General features: G+C 44.7%; 1 protein-coding gene across 1 annotated transcript in view; it reads left to right on the top strand.

Moving 5' to 3' along the window:
* CD28 (CD28 molecule) overlaps positions 1-23,695 on the top strand; it is a 91,843-nt gene that overhangs the window by 49,314 nt on the left and 18,834 nt on the right. Inside the window, exon 2 of the mRNA XM_069221427.1 lies at positions 4,493-4,852. Coding sequence (XP_069077528.1) covers positions 4,493-4,852 — 360 coding nt within the window. The remainder of the gene's footprint in view (positions 1-4,492; positions 4,853-23,695) is intronic.

Here is a 23,695-nt window from a genome sequence, read left to right as displayed (position 1 = left end):
TACATGGAGGATGGCTCTGTGTTATGGTCCAGTTAAGTATTTCTTCTTTCAGCCTTACCAACGTATTCTGGTGGGCTTTTCAATAGCTGTCCTCTGCAGAGCCTTCAACTTTTTCGAGGGCCGTATATGGCTGAGGTGGGGGTTCATCTCCACACATTCCAACTTCAAACTGCTTCTCATTGATTTGAGTGGACATGGCGCGCATGTGCAGTTTGCTGTATCGTTGCAAGCTTTCAGAGAGAGTAGTCTTGTTTCTTCAAGGTATGTATCTCCTGCTCGTTGCCAGTTTTAGTGTCCTCTCCAGTCCATGGAAATGACCACGCCACACACAGGGCTCTATAACAGATGTTTTTATTTCTCAGCATATGATCACAGACTGCACTCTGATTACGTCATAACCATTAATAAACACACTGTTGGACCTAACTTTTGTGTAGGGATATTCCTAACTTTTTGCCTTTTTAATCCTATTTTTTCTGACCTGTTTTTGTTGGCTTTGGGTTCTGGGCACTTTACTGCTGCTAGTATATTACACACGGTGTGCCCAGGGCCTGTAAATCAAATGCTACCAGTAGGCCTTCAGAACTGACTGTGCCACCCACATGTATAGTCCAGCAAACATATCTCATGCCTGCCATTCCAGTGTCTGTGAGTGCAATTTTAAACTGCTACTTCGACCTGCAAGTGTACCTAATTGCCAGGCCCAAACCATCACTTTTACTACATGTAAGCCACCCCTAAAGTAGCCCAAAAGTGGCCCCTTGGACAGGGTGCAGTGTATTTAAATGGTAGCACCTGTACTGGTGTGCTTTATGTGTCCTGATAGTGAAAAACTGCTAAATTTTTTTCATTATTTCAAGGCTGGGCTATTTCTCCTGTAGGGTAACATGGGGGTTGCCTTGAAATATCTTTTGAGTGAAATTTCCCTTGGGAGCAGATAGAGATATTAGTTATGAGTTTGGGGTCTCTCAATCCACAATTTAAAATGCATCTTTTGGTGAAGTTGGTTTTTGAATTGTAAATTTGAGAATGCCATGTTTAGAAAGTGGGCATTTTCTTGATTAACCATTCTGTGTTACCTGCCTGTTGAATACAAATCTGGGTCAGGATGTCAGTTGGGCTGTTTGTTCATTAACTCTAGACAGTCACACAAAGCAGCTGAGGTGTGCCTTGCATATCGTGATTGGTGTTCCTGAGCTAGAGCGCTGGGAAGAGCTGACACTTGCACCTGAAGAGGGCTGTGCCTGTCCTCACACAAAGCAATCTCCAACCCCCCTAGAATGTACCTGGGTCAGGGTAGGAAAAGGCAGGGTCTTGTGCAACACAAAGACTTCTATTTGAAGTTTGGCGACTTCAAAGAGAGAAATGGGTATACGTACTGCACCTCTGACACCACATAGTTAGAATCTTTCTGGACTGAGCAAATTCTGCCACTAAGAAGAGCTGGATGCTGTCAGAGGGGCGCCTCTCTGCCTGTTGCTTTGTTATGATGGCCTGCTGCTTGCTGCTGCTGTCCTGGGAGTGAAAGAACTGGACTTGACTTTCTACATCCTGCTTCCAAAGGTTCTCCAAGAGCTTGGACTGAGCTTGCCTCCTGTTAAGAAGTCTCAGTGACATCAACAACTTTATCTGCCATGGCCTCAACTCTTCTGATGAGTGTCCTGACTTGCCAAGTGGTGCCAACTCCAGTCCAATGCAAGCTGGTGATCTGAAGGAGAAAATTCATGCATCGATGCACTGCGTCAGGAGAATCGACACATCGCCTGCCTCACGGATGAAGAATCGAAGCAGCACCTGCCCACGGCTGAAGAACTGAACAGCACCTGCTCCATGGCTGGAGAATTGACGCAGCATCTGCCCCGTGGCTGGAGAATCGTTGCAGCGTCTGTCTCACGGCTGCAGAATAGACACAGCACCTGTGTCACTGCATTCCCATCTACACAGCACATCTGGATTTTTCAAGCATCTGCTCGAGCCAAGCTACCAAGGGAGTGAAAAGAGGTTATTTTAGCTGTGTGGTTCCCTCACTGTGACTAGAGTGAGGATCCCCACTTTGACAGGATACACACCACTGCCAACTAGAGGCCCTATTTCTAACACACATCTTAATATCTTACCGCAAGTTACATAATTCCTCTGTTGAGTCCGCCTAGAACTGCAAGAGTCCTAGCGCACAGTCTCACAACACTACACTGAGCCTACACTGTTCCACAAACAGCCATTAAAAATACAGTAAAAACATCATAAATATATACAAAAATAGAGTCAAACTTCCTAAGGTGGCCTCACATGAATTATCACAGTACATATCTTCTACAAAGGGTTTGGTGTGTAACCAACATCAAAACATTCGCCTACTAAGGTAACCTGTGGGATTCCATTAAAAAAAAAATCTTTACAAGCCTTAAAGCCTATTGACTTTCACATCCACTTTTCACTATAAATACACCAAGCCTAATGCCTTTGTTGCTATTTCAAATAAAAAAGGAATCCGGTCTATTCCTTTTATCATTCAACCGGCATCATAATCAGCTCAATCCTGTTGTACTTAGTCTGGGCTTTCACACAAAGCAAAAGTACAATAGAAGCACTCTGTCTTCATCTGAAACACGTGTCCCTGCCCAATGAAATGCTGTACTCAAGGTAATTAGCATGTGGGTGACTTCTCTAGAGTCATCCTGTTTTTGTAACAATTGAGACAATGCATCATTCCTTCCATGAAGCAGGAATAGTAAGATTTCTAGTGCTTATCTAATATACATGAGCTAGCCACACCACAACGTTTGCCTTGTCCTGCGAGACTAGCCCATCAGGTGCTCCCTGATTGCTCTACAGACCAGACAGACACTGGACATGGTATACATGCCTTCTATAACACCAGATTAAAAACATGTATAATACTTTCCAAGAAACATATACCGATACATTAGATTAGTCCATGTTTCCAGGTCTACTGGAATTCTATTATTTAATTCATAATAAATCTATTTTGTTTTTTCAAACTTAGTAACTAAGCCATCTGCTAAAGTCAGCTAACTGTGCTTAAATGTTACTGCCACAGTTCTCAAACTTTCCATTTCATTTAATTTTTATTTAAAATGTGTTTTATTTTTATTTTTAAAATACTGTAAACGTGCAAAGTAATTGAGTTCTAAAATATCTAATAAAACATATTAATACCCAGTAGACCTTCAAGAAGAAATGTAAGATGATTTCAATAAAAAAAAAAACTTGGATTGAATACGTCCAAACAACAAAACCAATTTTCCTTTGAGAAAGGATAAATATTTCATTTCATAGAAAATGTATAGAATTACAAAACCTTAATAAATGATCCAAGGAGTCAATATCACTAGCTCAAGGATGACTCAAACGACCCAAACACTTTACATGGGAAGGACCATTCCAAGCTCTTACTACTTCAAATATCGGGAGAAGGTGAAATCGTATGCACATTTGTTTATATGTTTTTATGGGACTTCTCAGAACTTTCGATTGTTAAATGTTGGACTCTCCAAATTTGGAGCGGCTGGATTCCATGCGGTGATTTAGATGTGTATGAGAATGCGACTGAAGTCTTGTTGCCTTGCCATTCCTGACCCATGTATCATGATTTACTGTGCCTGCCTAATTGTTCTTTTTATACTGTGTATTAGTAAGATGTTATCCTCCACTACTGTGGGGATACCTGACTTGCAATTGCCCTTCCGCACGCTTTTTTGTATGTGTGGACACAAGTTGGTGCTCTTTTTTTGTAATGACTGTCTAAAACCAAACAAAAAATATTCCCCCAAAAAATATATTAGAGTCTCCCAATTGTTTTACACCTGGAAATTCAGGAGTAAACTAGAAAATACTTCACAGTTTTGATTCCCAAGGAATATTTACTGTAGGAGGTGTCACATACTCCTGACTTATTTGGATGTTTGCAGGAGTAAGACACACCTTCTCAGGGTCATCAGAAGCGCGGGTAGAGGGGGCTCTCATTCCCCAGGTCGGTGGTTTGTCAAGACTTCATACTCAATCTGCAAAATGTATTTTTGTTTTTTACTGTAACCCTAACCTGCTCTATAATGATGAAGGAGTTAATAACACTAGAAGGCGCCAGATGCTGTATCTGCCGGGTCTTGACTTTCCCTTAAGGATATGTTTGTGTTAAACTTAGAAATAGGGGTTGGTTCAATGGGAGGGCCCACTGAAGCTGTTGACCAGGACCCGCAAAAACATCTGCCATGCTGCGCCTTTTTGTGAAGCAAAACTAACTGAATTGTGCCATTTCTTGGTGCATTTGTAAGTACTTAATGGGCAGCTTGCAATTCAGCATAAACTAAGAATCAAACCTCACGCTCATCTTCCACAGCTTTTAAATATCAGGACTAAGCATTATTGTAGTACTTTTTCAAAACCCCTACTGATCAATGTGTCTGTTAATTATGCATTAATGATATTTTATGTACTGCAATGAAATAATAGTGACCTTTCTCCTTTCCAGAACCATGTAGTTCAGCTAAGCAACCTTCTCTCCTGGTTGTTAAGAAGAGCGCGACACTCACCTGTCAGTACAAATGCAACACCAGGGAAGGTGGGAAGGCGACGGATATCCGGGTGTCACTGCACAGAGGGATCAGCGAGGTTGTGTGCTCTGGATACTTTTCTAACGGGACCTATAAACCATTTAATCAGTCACTATTGGGAATTAACTGTTTGGGTACTCCGAGTGAAACCAATGTTACCTTTCGACTCTCGGATCTCAAGGTGAACCACACAGATATTTATTTTTGCTACACTGAGTTCATGTCGCCACCTCCTTACTCCTGCAGCGTTGATAATGGGACAATCATTCACGTGAAAGGTAAATATAAAAAATCGAGACAAGTCTATTCACAGGTCATATGTATGTTCTATTATAAGCTGCGTGTCTTCCACCAATATCTAGTGTCAGACTGGTCTACAGGGCAATCAGGGAATGCCTGATGGGCTAGTATGGCAGGTTAATGTGCGGGCGTTTTTTGGGCTGTTTAAGTGCTGTTTTATAGTCTGCTCGGCCATTTTGTAATGTTGATTTAGCTAATATTAATGGAAACATTGCCTGTTGTAATCTCAAATCCATGCAGCCTTCCATTACTTGCAAAACATCTGTACAGCATTTCTTTAGAAGTTCAAAACTCAGAGACGTTTTAAGAAATTGACAAATAGGGCAATTGCCCATGAACCCCACTTCCCACTGGGCTCCCTGGGAAAGTAAAAGTTCTCTCTAGGTCACACTTTTCTATCTGTCCATCTCAACCGTTAACATATTTATTATTCAGTATTGTTGGGCATCATGGGGCTTGAATTAGCAGAAAATAGGTGGGAAAATACAAAGCCGTTTCACACATGGGGCTCTAAAGTATGTCTTGCCCAAGGCCCCCAAAATCCTTAGGGTCACACTGTCAAAACTGTCCCTGTTTGCAAACATGGGTTTCTTATTAGCTATCTAATCCACTAAAGGGGGTAACTTTTATTTTGCTGCCAGGGACTTTTTTATAGAGCTGTCTGGCCCTGCCAGTATCCCTTTCAATCAATCAATCAATCACAACATTTCTACAGAGCGCACTACGTACCCGTTAGGGTTTCAAGGCTCTGAAGAAAAAGGGGGGGTGGGTGCTGCTACTGGTCGAAGAGCCAGGTCTTAAGAAGTCTCCTGAAGGTGAGAAGGTCCTGGGTCTGTCGCAGGGGGGTCGGGAGGGTGTTCCAGGTCTTGGCGGCAAGGTAGGAGAAGGATCTGCCACCAGAGGTCTTGCGCTGGATGCGGGGAACGATGGCGAGGGCGAGGTTGGCAGAGCGGAGTTGGCGGGTGGGGGCGTAGAAGTTGAGTCTGTAGTTCAGGTAGGCTGGTCCGGCGTTGTGGAGTGCCTTGTGAGCGTGGGTGAGGAGCTTGAAGGTGATCCTCTTGTCCACGGGGAGCCAGTGGAGGTCTCTCAGGTGGTGGGAGATGTGGCAGCGGCGGGGTATGTCAAGGACCAGTCGGGCGGAGGCGTTTTGGATGCGTTGGAGGCGTCGGATGTCTTTTTCTGGGATGCCTGTGTAGAGAGCGTTGCCGTAGTCTAGTCTGCTGCTGATGAGGGCCTGGGTCACGTTCGTCTGGTTTCCAATCGGGATCCATTTGTAGATTCTACGGAGCATGCAGAGGGTGTTGTAGCAGAAGGAGGAAACTGCGTTGACCTGTTGGACATGGTGAGGGCGGAGTCGAGGACGAAACCCAGGTTGCGTGCGTGGTTGGCTGGCGTTGGCGGGGCTCCCAGCGAAGTGGGCCACCAGGAGTCATCCCAGGCGGAGGGGTTGCGTCCGAGGATGAGGACCTCCGTCTTGTCGGAGTTCAATTTCAGGCGGCTGTGTCTCATCCACTCGGCGATGGACTTCATTCCCTCGTGGAGGTTGGCTTTGGTGGTGTGTGGGTCTTTGGTGAGGGAGAGGATGAGCTGTGTGTCGTCGGCGTAAGAGAGAATGTTGAGGTTGTGTTGACGGGCCAGTTGTGCGAGGGGGGCCATGTAGATGTTGAACAGCGTCGGGCTCAGTGAGGAGCCTTGGGGTACACCGCAGATGATGTTGGTGGCTTTGGAGCGGAAGGGTGGGAGGCGGACTCTCTGGGTTCTGCCGGAGAGGAATGAGGAGATCCAGTTGAGGGCTTTTTCTTGTATTCCGGCTTCGTGGACGCGTGTTAATAGGGTGCGATGGTAGGCCGCGTCGAAGGCTGCGGATAGGTCAAGGAGGATGAGGGCTGATGTTTCGCCATTGTCCATTTGCTGTCTGATGTCATCTGTGGCGGCGAGGAGTGCTGTCTCGGTGCTGTGGTTGCGTCTGAAACCGGACTGGGAGGAGTCCAGGATGGAGTTGTCCTCGAGGTGGTGGGTAAGCTGAGCGTTGACAATCTTCTCGATGACCTTCGCCGGGAAAGGGAGCGGGGAGATCGGTCGGAAGTTTTTGAGGTCGTTGGGGTCTGCCTTGGGCTTCTTAAGGAGAGCGTGGATTTCGGCGTGCTTCCAGCTTTCCGGGAAAGTTGCGGTTTCGAAGGATAAGTTGATGACCTTTCGAAGTTGGGGGGCGATGGTATAGTCGGCTTTGTTGTAAACGTGGTGGGGGCATGGGTCCGAAGGGGATCCTGAGTGGATGGAGTTCATGATCCTGCGTGTTTCAGTGTCGTCTACGTAGGTCCAGGTGGTCAGGCGGTTGGTGCAGGTGGAGTTTCTGGGGGTGGGGTCTGACGGAGGTGTGGTGTTGAGGCTGTCGTGGATGTCGGTGATCTTTTGATAGAAAAAGGTGGACAGGGCGTCGCAGAGTTCTTGGGATGGTGGAATGTCGTTGACGTTGGCGCTGGGGTTGGAGAGCTCTTTCACGATGCAGAAGAGTTCTTTGCTGTCGTGTGCGTTGTTGTTCAGGCGTTCTGTGAAGTGGGATCGTTTGGCGAGTCTGATTAGCTGGTGGTGCTTGCGGGTGGCCTCCTTGTGGGCTGACAGGCTGTCGGGTGTGTGTTCAAGGAGCCATTTCTTCTTTAGTTTCTGGCAGACACGTTTGGGGGATAGGAGTTCGTCAGTGAACCAGGCGGCTTTTTTTCTTTCTTGATTGTCTGTGGACCTCTTGAGTGGTGCGAGGGTGTTGGCGCAGTTGTTGATCCACCGTCGTAGGTTGAGTGCGGCGGTGTCTGGGTCGGTGGAGTCGGTGGGTGGGTTCTGGGTGAGGGTGCTGGTCAGCTGGTCATCGGTGACTTTGGTCCAGCGACGGTGTGGTGGTTGTTGGGTGCGGTGGTGCTCGGTGTGCTTCTTGAATGTGAAGTGGATGCAGTGGTGGTCGGTCCAGTGAAGTTCGGTGGTGTGGTTAAAGGTGACGTGGTTGCTTGCGGAGAAGATCGGGTCAAGCGTGTGGCCGGCGGTGTGGGTGGGTGTGTTGACCAGTTGTCTGAGGCCAAGGTTGGAGAGGTTGTCAATCAGAGATGCGGTGTTGGAGTCGTTGTTGTTCTCCAAGTGGAAATTGAGGTCTCCAAGGAGGATGTAGTCCGTAGAAGAGAGCGCGTGGGTGCTCGTGAGGTCAGCGATGGAGTCGCTGAAGGGTGCTGGTGGTCCTGGGGGTCTGTAGATGAGAGTTCCCCTGAGAGTGGTGTTGGGGTCGATGTGGATCCGGAAGTGTAGGTGTTCATCGGTCTTGAGGGTGTCGTCCGTGTGGGTGTGAATTTTGAGGGTGGATTTGTGGGCGATGGCTACTCCTCCTCCGATTCCATTGGGGCGATCCCTTCTGATGATCTTGTAGCCGTCCGGGATGTCAGGTGCTGAGGAGTCATTCCACCAGGTTTCGGTCAGGAAGGCTACGTCTGGGGAGGTGGTGTCGAGCAGGTCCCAAAGCTCGATGGCGTGCTTGCGTGAGGAGCGTGTGTTGAGGAGTATGCAGTGGAGGTGGTTTGTGCCGGTTGTTGCAGTTTTCCTTGTTCTGTCGCAGGTGAAGTTGCAGGCGCGGCAGGAGAAGGGTCCTTTGGTGTACTTTGGTGAGGCCTGGTAGCATGTTGTGGAGCAACCGGGTTTGAGGGGGATGAGCTGGTTGGCCGAGTAGCGGCGTCTGGTGGTGCGGGGGTCGTGCGAACCAGGGGGGGGTGGCGCTGGGCGTGGTCCAGGCGCGGACGGGCGCAGACGGGCTTGCCTCCGGCGCGCCAGCGGCGCGTCCACGCAGCGACAGCCATTAAGAAGGGAGGGGGGAGGGAGGAGCAGCTGGGAGGCGGGAGGGAGCGGCAAATGGGGGCGCGAGGGGCGCAGGGCCGCAGGGAGGCAGCGGCGGGGAAACGCGGCAGAAGGAGGAGGGCCTCGAACACGCTAGCAGCGGCGTGGGCGGGGGTCAGGGACACGGACACAGCAAGGCACAGTGAACAATGTCCTGGCTCCGGGCCAGGCTCAGTCAGCTTTAAGGCTAGTTCTTGGGCAAAGCACTGCTATTTAGACACCAATTGTGTCATCAACGAGGGTGGGATGAGATTCCAAATAAAAGTAGCAAACGTTGCCCTATTGCCAAGGGAGAACAGCAACATATGTCAGTTCAGGTCGGGAAGCAAAAATGTGTGACTGGCTCGTTTATCTCAGGGTCAGTCTTAGCTACAAAGCCCTGAAGTACTCTAGAAGTTTCACAAACATTTGCGATGATTGACCAGTGCACAAATGACATTTGAATTGAACAAGTGCAAATATGACATCTTCGTATCAGTGAGCTGAAATATTTTCATTTTAGTAGCAGTAATTCTATGGTGTGCAATGGCAAACGAGACCTAGTACATACAAAAATAGAAGTAGAAACTAAAGGCTGCTTGCTACTTGTGTATAAAAAGAAAACACTCAAAATAACAGATTTGAGCAAGGCACCCTAAAATAACGGAACTCGTAGAGGAAATGATAGAACTTAAAAATATAAATTATTCAGAGAAAGCCATTGAAGAATTACGTAGTTGCCCCTCTGTACTGAAAAACAATACAGTGATCACTAACAAACACTAACAAATCGAAGCTGATAAATTGTTGTTAAAGAAGAAACAGATTCCAACAGTACTACATGGTGAGGTTCTGTTGGCACACTTGAGAGCTAATACTATCCCTCAGAGTATACAAGTTCGAAGTATCTAGGCAATTGTCACTGATGACTGGATACATAGAAGACTTCAGTTGAACTTTCATAAAATGCTCCCGTGATTGCATGTTCCTTTCAATAAAAATGGCAGAACATCTGGCCAAAAAGGAAATGGAAGCTACAAATAAACTGGAAGAACTGATTAGAACTAATACAGCAATCAAACACTCCAAAGCCCCGCTTGCGAAGATTGAAAAGGAAGTAGGGGAGTTCAGGCTAAATACCTAGGGCTACAATTTGAAAACACTCGAAAATGACATTGCAAACTTCAGCATAGAGAAGTTATATTGGTACCTGCAAAAGGACCTTTACAAATACAAATAGAAACACTCAGGCATTGCATCAATACCAAGGCCGAAATCAAAGACATTTTTATCAACTTCTCTAAGAGTTCATCGTCTTTGGACTCAAATTGTGATTAGGACACACAATGAACTGCATTCAGCCCCTCAGGAAGGAGTTTTCAGGACGAGGCACAAGGAGAGGGTGAGGAAAAAGGGAAAAAACGTACAGATGGGGGACAGAGACTTAACTCCCATGTATATTATCTCCAGTAGAATCTTGGAGGAACATGAAAGGAAGGTACATGAAGAAGGGTTATCATTCGTCCCAGTTCAACTCACAGACTTCACACAGGTTCTTTTGAAAGATTAGATTTTGTGAAATGTGGACCTACCTCATGGAATAAACTACATGGACCTAAGGAAACCCTTGAGATTCTGCTCACCCACTAATAAGATGCAAGCAGAGATTAAAGAGGGGGATTAATTGGAAGCCACAGAGAAGTACTCTAAATTCAATCTAACGAAGTCAGAGACAGGGGCCCTACACAACTTAAAGGTGTTGGAAGAGATTATAATATAATCAGCAGACAAAGGAGGTGTCATTGTAGTACAGGGTCGACAGGACTATAAAGCAGAGACAATAAAACAACTGGGCAATCCAGCTCATTACCGGGAAATTGATCATGATTCCACAAAGGAAATCCAAGAAGAGATTAAAACCATTATTGATAAAGCCTCTAAAAAAAGATGAATCTCAAAGAAGGAAGCAAACTACCAGGTAATAGCAACCCAAGTACACCAGCCTACCCCTGATATGATTGGTCTACCCATGGAAGACCAATCATATCAGGGGTAAACTCTATCTCAGAAACCCTTGTTAAACATATTAACATCTCCCTGAAACTATTTATAAGAGGTAACATCTTATAACAAATACACAACAGATACCATTATTAAGGTTGAAGTGCTGGAATATAACGAAGAACTTGATACCCTAGTAACTATGAAAGTGAAAAACATATGTATTAACATACCGCAGGACACTCAAAACATTGGAGTGGTACCTGGAAAGTAGGACGTGTGCTCACCCAGTCCCAATAGAATTCCTATTTCATCTGGTGAGAATTTGTCTAAAAAAATAATTTTAGATTCAGTCAAGAATATTACATCCAAGTAAAGGGGACAGCAATGGGATACCCCTTCGCACCAAAGGTGTCAGTGGACTTTATGGCACAATACGAGGATAAATGAGTATGTACTATCAACAAAGAGTGTACTACCCTTTAGAAAAGACATGTAGATAACATCTTGCTAATTTGGAAGGGCACCACAGAGTAATTAAATAATGTTCAACACTGGAATATATTACTGCCTCCTGACATCAAATTCCCAATCAACTTGAGCAAATATGAAATAAACGTCATGGACCTATCCATAAAGCACTAGGATGTGAGAATCTTTATCATGGTACACAAAGCAGCTGATAGGAATTACTTTCTCCACTACTCAGGCTTTCATCAGCACAATCTTAAATATAATTTACCATACAGCCAGTTTCTCAGGATGTGAAGAAACTGTTATAACAAAGATTATTTCATAAATGCAAATTAACTACGTAGAAAACGGCAGGTTAGAAACCACCCTTATAAACATCTACACATACCAAAATCATTAAAAAAGTGCATAGCATACTCCAAAGGGAGATTCTGTTGGAGGAGAAAAATAAACCAAACAAAGACAGATTGATGTGTGTAAAAATGTATAACTTCCATGCAAACTAAATCAAGAAAATCATCTGAAAAAACTGCCATGTGATAAAGAATCAATGTCCCACAATAGGAACCCTCTTTTTGCACTCAAACGCAACAAAAATCTCAGGTGCATGGTTGAAAAAAACAGAAGGCACCAACTACGTTACTTACAATGCTTGCCTACCCCATATTAAGGGGCATTGCAATCATCGTAACTGTGCGGTGTGCAAACTGACCATAGAGGGTCTGGAGTGGTGTATAATCAATGTAAAACTTCACACCTGAAACTCATAAACTTCAATGGAAAAAAAACAGTATGATTGCAGTGGTATTACTTCAAAACAAAGAGATATAGCTCCCCTTATCAATATGATATCGCAAAAAGGAAAAATAAATAAATAAGCGACTACAGGCCCCACAGGACCAGGCAATCATGTGATAGCATTCTGGAATACACTGCACGTATGATGGTCATACAATAGTGGGGAAGTTGGTGTTCTTCGCTTGTCAAGGAGACAAAAACTACAGGTCCCACAATGCCAAGGGACCACCTGGTGGGTTCTTCTGTAAAATGCTGCATGCACAGGATATGCAGTGACCAGAAGATAGCAGAGCAGCTGATAGCACCAGCCTAGAGAAGTGAAGGTATGGAAGGAAGGACCAACAATAGGACGTAAGGTGGCCAGATGATGCGGAGCATCCTGAAACACCAGCCCAGAGGACAGGGTGTGTTGAAGGAAGAAAGGAGACCTGAGACAGCAACACAAAAAATAGTCTTAGAATGGGCACAAGTCTTCAAAACAAGTACAATCGATAAAAATAACGCTGAGAACCCAAGGAACCAGTTATACTTATTAATAATGACTAGGGCTCCCTGTTTTCCATTTTTACAGATAAATACAGACATTGTCTTTCCTGTCTGTATTGATTTTTAAAAGCAAAAAAATACAGAATCTTTGGCATATTTTGAGTGACTCACCAAGCTGAGATTAATGACTTTCAGGCCAATAGCTGTACATTTTGGGAGCATGGAAAGTTACAAAGCTCAATGAGATTTGCTTAAATGACTACATATCTCAACATGTATATGTGCTATACTGTTATACTATTTTTGTTGAAGTGGGTTTATTATTTTATTATTTTTGGCTGTATAATGCGCTAAAATCTCACTGGCTTCAAAGTATGAGGGCATGCTTATCCATTTAATGCATAAAAATACGAGTTATGACCTCATCTGTTCACAAAACACAAAATAAATATGGATAAATACCAATAAGATGGGCAAAAAATAAATATGGAGAAATAAAGACAGAAATGTTTAAAAAATAAATACCACAAATCCGGGAGCCCTAATAATGACTTACATTCCTCTATGTCATTTCTTTGTTTTCTCTGCACAGTTTGAGCGGACTATTTAATAGGTGAGATTACTGAAACGCACCATGACTGGCTGTCAGATGAAGTGCTAGAAACAAGAGGTTTTTGTTTTAAATTAAGTGACAGTGGCCTTTTTGTGTTTTTGTTCAGACAAACAGAATATCAAGCCTCAAAATCCAGAGCAAATCTTGTAATTACTATATGCTATAAAAATGTCACTGGATGATATTATAACTACTGGTTCCATCTCAGATGATTTTGGATATAGAAACACTAGAGTATGATGTCTAACTTTCATACCACCCTTGATAATGAAGATCCTTATTTAAATGAGTATAATTTTAAAGACATCTATTGTTATCATCACTAAGCACACTATTACCTTCGCAGAACTAGTGTGAAACACTGCATAATGCCCTCTGCAGGCAGCACTCCAAAGCACATGAAGAAATGTTCCTATTTTAATGGTGAACACATATCCCTATACTTTCTATTACAAACAAAAGGTTGAGGCAGTTCGAAAGAACATAGGCCCTCATTTGGACTTTGGCGGTCAATTTCACTGACCACCAAACCCCAACCCGCCAGATGACCGCCAGTGCTGGTGATCAGCAGACCGCCATATTACGAGTGCTGGTTGCTTTCCACCATTATTGAGGTGAAAAGCAGCCAGCAGTTGTGCTGGAGGTCGGCGCTGTAGAGGTGGGTCCTGCTGGTGTGGTGGTGGCAGCGAGGGAAGACCGCCAGAACCCATCCCCTTCCGGACGTCTCCCTGGACTGAGAGGGAAAGTGGGCATCCGAATGGGGGGAGGGAGTCTGTGTGTTTGAGTGCGTGTGGGCATGTTTGCGGAGGGGGACGGGGATGCTGAATGCATGCGTGTATGCAAGTGAATGTGAGTGTGTGTGTGCATGTATGTGCATGTGAATGTGGTGTCAGTGTTGATGAATGAGCGAGTGGGTGTGTCTGAGTGCATGTATGCTGAATGGGTGTGCATGTGTATGCATGCGTGCATGAATAGGTGTGGGGGGTGTATGCAAGTGTGTGGACGGGTGGGGGGGATGTGTGTGGATATGTGTGTATGTGTGTGCCGGCGACAGGAATGAAGATTCCTGTCACTGGGTGTGTGACCGTCAGGGTTTTCATGGGGGTGTGACCACCACGGAAAGCCTGGCGGTTTGCAGCCTCGTAATCCGGACGGCACGCTGAGGCCTGCCACCGGGTTGGAGGTGCTTTCCCCCAGCTGCGGGGGTGCGACCACACCGGCGGGCCTGGCGGGGTTGTGGAGGCTTGGCGTCTGACAAGCCTCACAACTCTTAATGTGGTGGGACTGCCACGGTAAGGCTGGCAGTCTTATGACCACCAGCCTCGTAATGAGGGCCATAATGACAAGCACTAAACTCAATTATTATGCTGAATTTAATAGACAAATTAACATTCAGGGTTATGATTATTGAAAGGAAAATATAGGCATAAAAAAGTATATTGCATACAAATATTGGTAAATACAAGGTAAAGAAGCCCTATTCAGAGCATGCATAATACTCAGGGAGACGGTAATCCTAAATAGAACTATTCAGCAAACTACCTGACTAAGCTTTGGTAGCATGAAAGATTTTGGAAAGCCTGCATTGCCTTTTGAGCCATTTCCAGGCTACTGGCTTGAAAGAAGAGTTGGCATTTATTGCAGCACTGCCACCATCACCGGTGTGTGCTCTATCCATGCAAGGAGGAGAAGAGCTATGCGCAACTTCATCCAATCAAATAGCTTGAGCCGCGTGCGAAATTCACCAAGCAACCCAGCACAGAGGCTCAACAATTATGCACCTTTTCACATGCCACCTGAACATTATTGTGTAGCATGTGAATCCCCTGCATGCAATAAACTTGATGTAATAACTTCAGATGACGAGGAACTTTGTAAAGGACAAGGCTACATGGTTGCAAGACTGAAGATAAAGTCCTGACATTCAAATGTACGGAAATTCTGTTGGAACATTATTACTTTTCTTCTCTTCATCCTCTGTCCTATTTTTGTCCCATATGTTGTTGTTTTTAAGCCACCTTTTGGCTAGGTTTGCGCTACAGAAATGCCGTATACATTCAGTCATACAGCCATACATACAAAATTGGTGATAAATTCTCTCACATGTAGTCCCACAACCTGAACCCTTTTCTCTGAAGATTTCCAATGTTCCAGTCATTTTCACTACAAAATCATAAAAACATTTCTTCCCAGTAAACACATTCCATCACACAAAAATGCAAACTAATTATGTCCCAGTTTCTGCAAGTCGGTAGGTTTTTTTTTACCACCTTTTCATCCCTAGATCATGTGTTCAAGCCGCCTTTTATTATTCAGTGTTGGCTAAGTATTCCATTTTCTTCTTGCCTGATTGGTTTTCCAGGAACAACTTGTGAGTTTCTCAATAAGGCTTTTTCATTTGGTTCACTGTCAAAATATCGAAACCATAAATATCGGGATACAGAAATATTGTGTCAAAAATATCTAGCACAAAAATATAATTTTGCTATACTTATAACTCAAAATACAAAATTATCGGAAAAATTTTGCTTTACACTAATATCGAAAAATATAGGCAAACATCCCATTTTAAAAATATATATATATATATATATATATATATATATTTAAAAATAGTAAACATTAAAAACATTAACATGTAACAGTGATATAATGCCAATTAAAAATATATTTAAATATAACATATATGAATATATACTTATTTAAACAAACATACATACATATATATGTAAGTTTATTTACACATATAATGTAGAACTATTATTAAAATAATCATTTTAATTTATATACTATTGTAACATATAAAGTGAACAATATTAAAAAATACATTTTACTAAAATTATTTTATATTACAAACAATACTAATTAAAAATAATTAAAAATACACAGAAACATATTAATAATAATAATAATAACAATAGTTTAAACAATATAAACAAAACTATACAGCTCTAGGAATAATACATATAATATTCCCACTCCACTCTGTGCAACCAAAGGGAAAGCATTGGACTCAGGAGGGTAAAATGTACTATTCCCATTCCAGTCTGTGCAACAGTAGGGAAAGCATTGGACCCAGGAGGGGTAAAATCTCATATTCATACTCCTGTGTGTGCAACAGTAGGGAATACATTGGACCCAGGAGGGGTAACATTTACTATTCCCACTCCAGTGTGTGCAACAGTAAGGAAAGCATTGGACTCAAGAGGGGTAAAATTTACCATTCTCACTCCAGTCGGTGCAACAGTAGGGAAAGTACTTCACTTTAAACACAAACCTTATTTTAATACAAGTATTATTTTCATACAATTATAAAACTATTAACATAAAATTAAATAAATAGATTTAAAAAGCATTTAAACAATTAAAATAATGAGCAATTGTTTAAATAATTAATGAGTAAAAAATGTTATTTAATAATTATTTCAATAAATTCCCACACTAAAGTAGCACATTAAACATACTAAAATGTAAAATTATAATAATTACACAATTTACACAATGATTGAGTAATTATTATTATTTTTTAACACAAACTTGATTGCTTTTCATCAAAGAATTACAGCAATAAACGTTGCATTATGAATGACTCCTTTGCATCCAATGCCTGGATATATACTATCAATGGTGAGAAACATTGCCTGCCGCTTACAATTAGAATAACTATAAACTTCCCCCACCACTCCCTTCCATGTAACACCTAGTGCACAGACGGGGTTGGCACCATGGAGAAGCATGTTTGTGTGTGGTTGGCTTGTGGTTTATGTGCATGGTAGATATGTACTGACAATTCGGGGTGTGGCGTATACAGCATTACAAAAGTGTGTGATTGCATCGGTGGGTTCAAAGCAGCGCAGGCTCACATGCAGTGTTTTTTGTCCCTCTGTCTTATTTTCTAATGTTTGTGCTTTGAACCGCTCTAGGAGTGTGCCTCATTCAATTGAGATGGGTTTTTTACATAGTCTCCTATAATCATCTTGCCGTATTGCTTCGCAGTCTGCCTGACCCCTATGTGATACCTCTTTGCGTCATATATCTACTGTGGGGGGTGTTGGGGATTTCCAGAATCTCACGTGTAATCTTTTCACCAGTAACAGCACTAAGGACTTCATTAAGAGTCTGGCAGTCTTAAGACTGCCAGCCTCGCTGTCACGGGCCGACCGCCACGTTACAATCCTGGCAATCAGATTGCCAGGGTTTCCTTGCTGATTATGACCTGGTTCTCCTCCAGCCTTTTCATGGCAGTTTCACCACCTTGAAATTACTGGCTGGGAACAGGTGCAGGGATGATGGGGGGGGTCTGCACTGCCCATGCACTTTGCATGGGCAGTGCAGGGGTCCCCCAGTTCAGCACCCTTGCAATGCTCACTGTCTGCTGTGCAGACAATGAGCATTGCGTGGGTGCTAGTGCTCCCTGCGGTGGCGGCAGCACTGCTGCCGGCTCTATTACGAGCCAGGGACAATGCTGCTGCCACTTTCCCAGGGGCTGATGGGCGGAAACCTTTGTTTCTGCCCATCAGCCCAGCGGGAAAGTCGTAATGGGTCTGGCGGGGAGGTAGCCAGTATGGCGGCAAGCTCCCCGTTGAAAGTTCAGCAGATGTGTCATCCCATCCGCCGAACTCCCAATCAGGCCCTAAATTTGCAAAGCAAGCAGCTGTCTTCGGGCATTTGGGCCTCAGATATAATCTCAATATGCATAGATCAGGCATGTCCCAGTGTCGTAGACCCATCAATTACACCAGTGCTTCTGAGATCCCCTTCCAGTAGTTGTATAGTGAAGGACAATACCTCAGTATGTGGAGTAGCTCAGCTTCTGGGGTTGGCATCAGGGATAGGCAGTCAATAACATGGGAAACATTTTTGGAGCCTGTGTGGTATTAGGTAGGCTCTATGTAAGATAGATAATTGGATGAATTTAAATCTCAAATTACGTGAGATTTTGCGGGGGTTATTCTAATACACTGGCCCATTCTTTATCCGTGAGGAGCAAGTGATGTCGTAAGATGGGCCTGTAGTCCCCGGTAAAGCCATCGTAATAGATGCCTAACTTGTCCCATGGTGGGAAATGACTGGAGGAACTCATGTGTTTTAGGTACCCGGCCATCCAGGGCCCAGTGGGTACAGTCATATCTAAGTAAACTGGCATGTGTTAAAAAGAATCTGTCTGTTAAATCATGCTCTTGTACAAAATATATATGTGGTAGTAGCATGCCCTACTTAAAAAACACGCCCACTGTGGTCATCCCTGCCTGTTTCCGTTGGACCTGCCTCCGCATTGAAGGGGACCAGCAGATGTACCTAGGCCACATAATGGTATATATGGCGCATAAGGCGTCGCGGAGGCAGTATATTTTATTGCAATCTTCCAATATGTTATGGTTACACGCAATAGAAGCGGGCCTGTGGGCAGAGGTGTGGCACCTGACCTTGATCTATGTAGTAGGCCTTTATTGAGTTGGACTGTCATGTAATCCATCGCTGTCAGTCAGTATGCTAGCCACTGTAGTTGTCCAGCTATACAATAGGATTTGAAGTAAGGTGCTGACATGCTACCCCCTTCTGCTAGCAATTGCAGTTTCGCAAAACTAACCCAATGGGGTCCCCTGCCCCAAATATGGTCAAGCAGTATAGTGTTTAGCAGTTTGAACACCCATGTTCATATTAAGATTGGCAAATGTACAAAATAGTAAAAGAGTGTCAGTATTACCATTTTTGCCAAAGCTAGGCGGCCCGCAGCTGATATGGGTAATGTTGTCCAGAAAACAACTTGGGATTTAATGGCATTAATTGCATGTATTCGATTACCGTCTAAGAGATCTTGGCCATCTCTGTATATTTGTATTCCTAGGTAGCAGAATGTGTGTGGGGCCAGTGGAATCTGTAAATCTCCAAAGTGTAGCATGGGTTCTGTATAAGTGCCAATGAAAGAATAGTCCTGTGATTTATCTGAGGTAAATCTGACTCCAGACGGGGTCTCAAATGTTTCCAATAATTGTGCTATCTCTACTTGTCCCTCCATGATATCCTTGAAGTATAATATCATGTCACCTGCGTAGAATGAAATGGTGTGTATTGAAGTATGTGCTGAGAGCCCTCTATGTTTAGCCTCCTGAAGTATCTGTTGTGCTTTGGGTTCGACTGCTAGAATAAAGAGGAGTGGGGGAGGGAGCAGCCTTTTTCTGCATAGGAGTCAGACAAGTATGAGACTGTTCTGGCCCTCACAGTAGGTGTTGTATACAGCATATTCACCCATTGGATATAGGTGTCTGGGGTGGTATAGCCCGACAGAGAACATGTAGTCCCACCCTATGGTGTCGAAGGTTTGCCGCATGTGTAGGGAGAGACATCCTGCATGAGGGTGTTGATCTTGAGCTCCATCCATGACACTAAACAATCACCGTATATTCAGGGATGTGTTACGGCGAGGAATAAAACTGCATTGGTCTATGTGTACCAAGTGCGGTAGCAATGGGAGTAACCTGTTGGCTAGAATTTTATTGAGTATTTTATATCCAGTATTGAGCAGGGAAAATGGTCTGTATGAATATAATTCTGTAGGGTGTTTACTTGGCTTGAACACAGAGGTCAGTGATGATTCTCTAGTGAAGAGGGGTAGTCTACCTTATTTTAAAGAGATGTTGTACAGTTTCTCTAATTGTGGCACTAGTCTAGTAGCCTATGTGTAATAGAATTCCACTGGGATCCTATCCAAGCCCGTTTTTTTAAATTTCAGGCCAATTCCCTAATGGCTCCTTTAATTTCAGCAGTGACAATGGAGGCAGCGTGAGCCTCTGCCTCAGTAGTAGACACATTTGGCTGTGCCACCTGTCCTACAAACTGCTCAATTTCGGCTAGGTTTGGAGGCGGGGGTTTGTATATAATTCAGAGTAAAATTCATGAAAAGCTAAGTTAATCCCCTGCCTCGTTATTGTAGGTTGTTGGTTTGGTGTGTTGATTGTAAAGATAGGTGTGGGAGATGGATCTGGACATATTAAATGTGCCAAAAGTGCGCAACACTTGTCTGCCTCTGTGTGTATTTTCGGCATATAAGCCCTGTAATCTACCACTCGGAGGTGTTCTCATAATTCCTCTTATGTTATTTGGTCATCTTGTAATTTGGTTGCTGCGTCTTCATCCCCAACTGCTTCCTTCTCCAAGGGTCCCAGAGTATCTTCTATTTGCTTGAGTTCTCAATGCGCTACCTGCCTCGCACCCACCACTTCACCAATCGAGGTACAACATACTATCACCTTGATTGCGTCCTATTCCACTAAAGGTGTACAGGCAGTTCCAGCATTACTCATCAATGGTTGTGGCCAGTGTTTCGCTAAACGCTGCATCTTCCAATAGGTGGGGTTGCAGACGCCATGTTGGGATTGGGGCTGGCACAGCACCTTAGGACAGTGTGACCTGAAGCGGGCAATGCTCTAAGATTGTTTTCCCTAGATACTTGGCATGTGTAATGAGAGGTTGCAGTCGTGGAGGACCCAGGAATCTATCAAGGAGGGAGTGAAGTGCATGTGGGTGTGAGTCAAAGGAATATTCTCTCATGCCCATGTTGCCCTTTCTCCATATATCTACTAGGTCCCAGCCTTCCACCCAACACTGCAGTTCTCAAGCCTGCCGTTCCAAACCTGTGCCTGGTAGCGGGGTGTGATTTGTCCAAAGTTGTGTCTAAGACTGTGTTAAAGTCTCCCCCCAGGATCCAGGGGTATGAAGCCCATTCTGATAGGACCGTAGATAGGTGACTGAAGAAAGCATCCTGTTCTGTGTTGGGGGCATAAATACACCTCAACACTAGTTGTGACCCGTCTAGAGTGCCCCTGAGCAAAACATAACAGCCCTGTGTATTTATATTAGTATGCAGTGCCTGCAATGGGACCCCAGCCTTGAGCCAAAAAGCTGCCCCTATTGAGTAGACAGAATAGGACATATGAAATAATTGTCCTTGCAACTGCTTGTGAAGTTTGTGTGCCTCAGAAGCTACAAGATGAGTTTCGTGGAGGAAGATGAGTTGGGCACGGCATCTATGGAATTGTATTAATATTTTGTGTCTTTTATTTACAGACCCCATACCATGTACATTCCAGGTGATTATGTTATACGCCTTTGCTACGGCCAATATAAATGAAATTGGAGATTATTAGACATTTCATGCATTCTCACCCCGCTTCCTCCCTAACCAACCACACACCAGTTGAAAACATTGAACTTTTGATAAATTTTCCCCTCCTAATTCTGGATCCAATGATGCTTCATCGTTTGACCAAACTGAAACATTAACAAAAACAACTGGAACATTACAAATCATGTGCGTTCACCAATAAGGGAATTATCACTAGGACCGCAATGGATATGCAATCGTGCATTGTGCATATTTCGGCCAATGTGGTCCGCATGGAGCTGGGACCTCTACTTTGGGAGAATATGATCTAAGCCTATGTACAGCTGATGAATAAAGATTCGTTCCCCAGATAATCCAGCTTTCAATGGTAGTAGCATTTAGTTTGATTAAGTAATAATTTAGGCTTCTGTCAGGATCCCAATCCAGTGTGGGGAGCACAACATAGCCCTGTATGGTGTGTGAGTAGTGGCAGCTCACCAGTAGCAGTAGGTGATAAGTTTTTGGAATGGCTGCACCAGTCACCCCAGTAGATCATTGGCAGTCTGTGGAGTAATTTCTGGGAACAGTGGCATGCTGCCCTTGGTTTGGAGTACGAGGTGCTGCCCTGCAATGAACTCGAACTGATGGACGGTTTAGTTACTCTCAAATTGGTCGACAACTGGATGGCTTCCAATTGTCCTTCCAGTGCTTGTTGTGGGGAGGGAATTCCTTCCATGACAGCCTGGCTGGTTGTTCTACACCGGCCAGGATGCAGAACATGGTACACTTTAGGTGAGAGTGGGCCCCCTGACCCTCGGCTGTGGGAGTTTGGGAAATGTTTTTCCTGACATTCCCACACCTGTTCAGGAGTTTCAACAAAGTGACTAGCATGGTCATGGATTATTTTAAAGTTGGCTGGGAACAGTAAGGCATGCATGAGGCCAGTTGCAGCTTGACCTCCTGAAAAGATACACACTTACATTGTACTGCGATTGTGTAGCCAGGAAAGTGTGAAATCCTCGAATTGTCTATCAGAATAGGGGCTTTTTCACGAGCAGTTTGAAGCAAGACATCCTGGTCCTTGAAGTTGAGGACTTTGGCCACTAGGGGTTGTGGGGGTGCTTGTTGAATGGGCTTTCTTGTGGGGATTTGGTGCGCCCTTTCAACAGTAAACAATTCAGAGAGTCTAGCTGGGGCTACCATATCTCAAAGGCAGTCTTCCACGTACTGCAAGGTGCGGGGGCCTTCCTTTCCCTCCGGGACTCCCACAATCCTTAACTTGTTCCTGCAGGCACTTCCTGCCACGTCCTCGGCTTGTTCTTGGAAATGCTCCACCTGCCACCTCAGCTGAGCAATTTGAGTAGTGTGTTCCTGATGGCCGGGAGAGAGGACGGAGAGCGCCTGGTCATTGGGCTTGACCCTATCCGCAAGCTTGCGTTGATCATCCTTTAGCAGGCTGATGTCTGTAGTTATGGCCCCTAACTTTTGCTCGATTGCTGCCATGGATTCCATAATTTCCAGCAGGATAAGGTCCAGTTCATCCATGGCAGAGTTCACAGGAGTTGAAGGCTTCCAGTCTTTTGGTGTTAGGGCTGGTGAGCAGTTTGAGGGTGGGGAGCGGGGGCATGACCGGGCCGCCTGTCTGTCACCCCTTGACTTAGTGTGTCCCATTTATGTTATGCAGTTCCGAGCTTAGGAGTTTGTAGGTTCACCAGGGCTTGAGGGGCATCCACTGTCGCAAGAATGCAGGCGCGATTGCCAGTCATGCAGGTTGGGTCTTTGCAGTACCAGTGAAGGCTGCTCATGCTTCTATGCCCTGGCACCTGGAACGTGGTTGTTCATACTGGCTTAGGGGGGAGCAGCTTCCCCAGTGGCAGTTCCGCTCAGTGGAGTGTCCCCTCGCAGTCTGATTATAGTCCGTCGGGTGTATTAGGCGTGCTCAGGCCCATTGCGGCCCGCCATCCCGGCTGGCAGCCTCCAGGCCTCTGTATGGCTGAGCGAACGAGGCACTCACTACAACTGTCCTCAGTCAGGTAGGTCCTGCCCTCAGCAGTGCCGTCCTCTGCCACAGGCCACGGTGGTGCCTGGCCATTGGGGCTGACTGCCCCCTCCACCTCTGGGTCCATCTCTTGCTCACCGCCTCAGGCCCCAGCCACCATGTTAAGTCCAGGTGTTGGCGTGAGAGGCTTTGGCACCTTTGCTAGCTTGCCTGGGTATCACGGCGGGCGTGGGTACCACCTTGTGACCAAGGCTCAGTGTGGTGAGCCGAGGAGGGTCTGATGCTGTCTGCAAGTACATGAGGGACACAGTATATTGGGTCTGGGAGCTTGCAAACTACATGTCTGCCATGTTGGGCTGTTGGCCATGCCCCCCAATTAATTAATTATTTGTAAATAATTAATTAACTTCCCACCCTATGCCCCTACAAACCCAACGACCTGCACCTAAAATATAACTTAAAAATATTATTTACACAATTTACATACTTAATAATCA

Source organism: Pleurodeles waltl, chromosome 3_1, assembly GCF_031143425.1.
Source record: "Pleurodeles waltl isolate 20211129_DDA chromosome 3_1, aPleWal1.hap1.20221129, whole genome shotgun sequence".
Lineage (NCBI taxonomy): Eukaryota > Metazoa > Chordata > Amphibia > Caudata > Salamandridae > Pleurodeles > Pleurodeles waltl.
The sequence above is the reverse complement of the archived record's forward strand: the minus strand, read 5'-3'. Positions and strand labels throughout refer to the sequence as shown.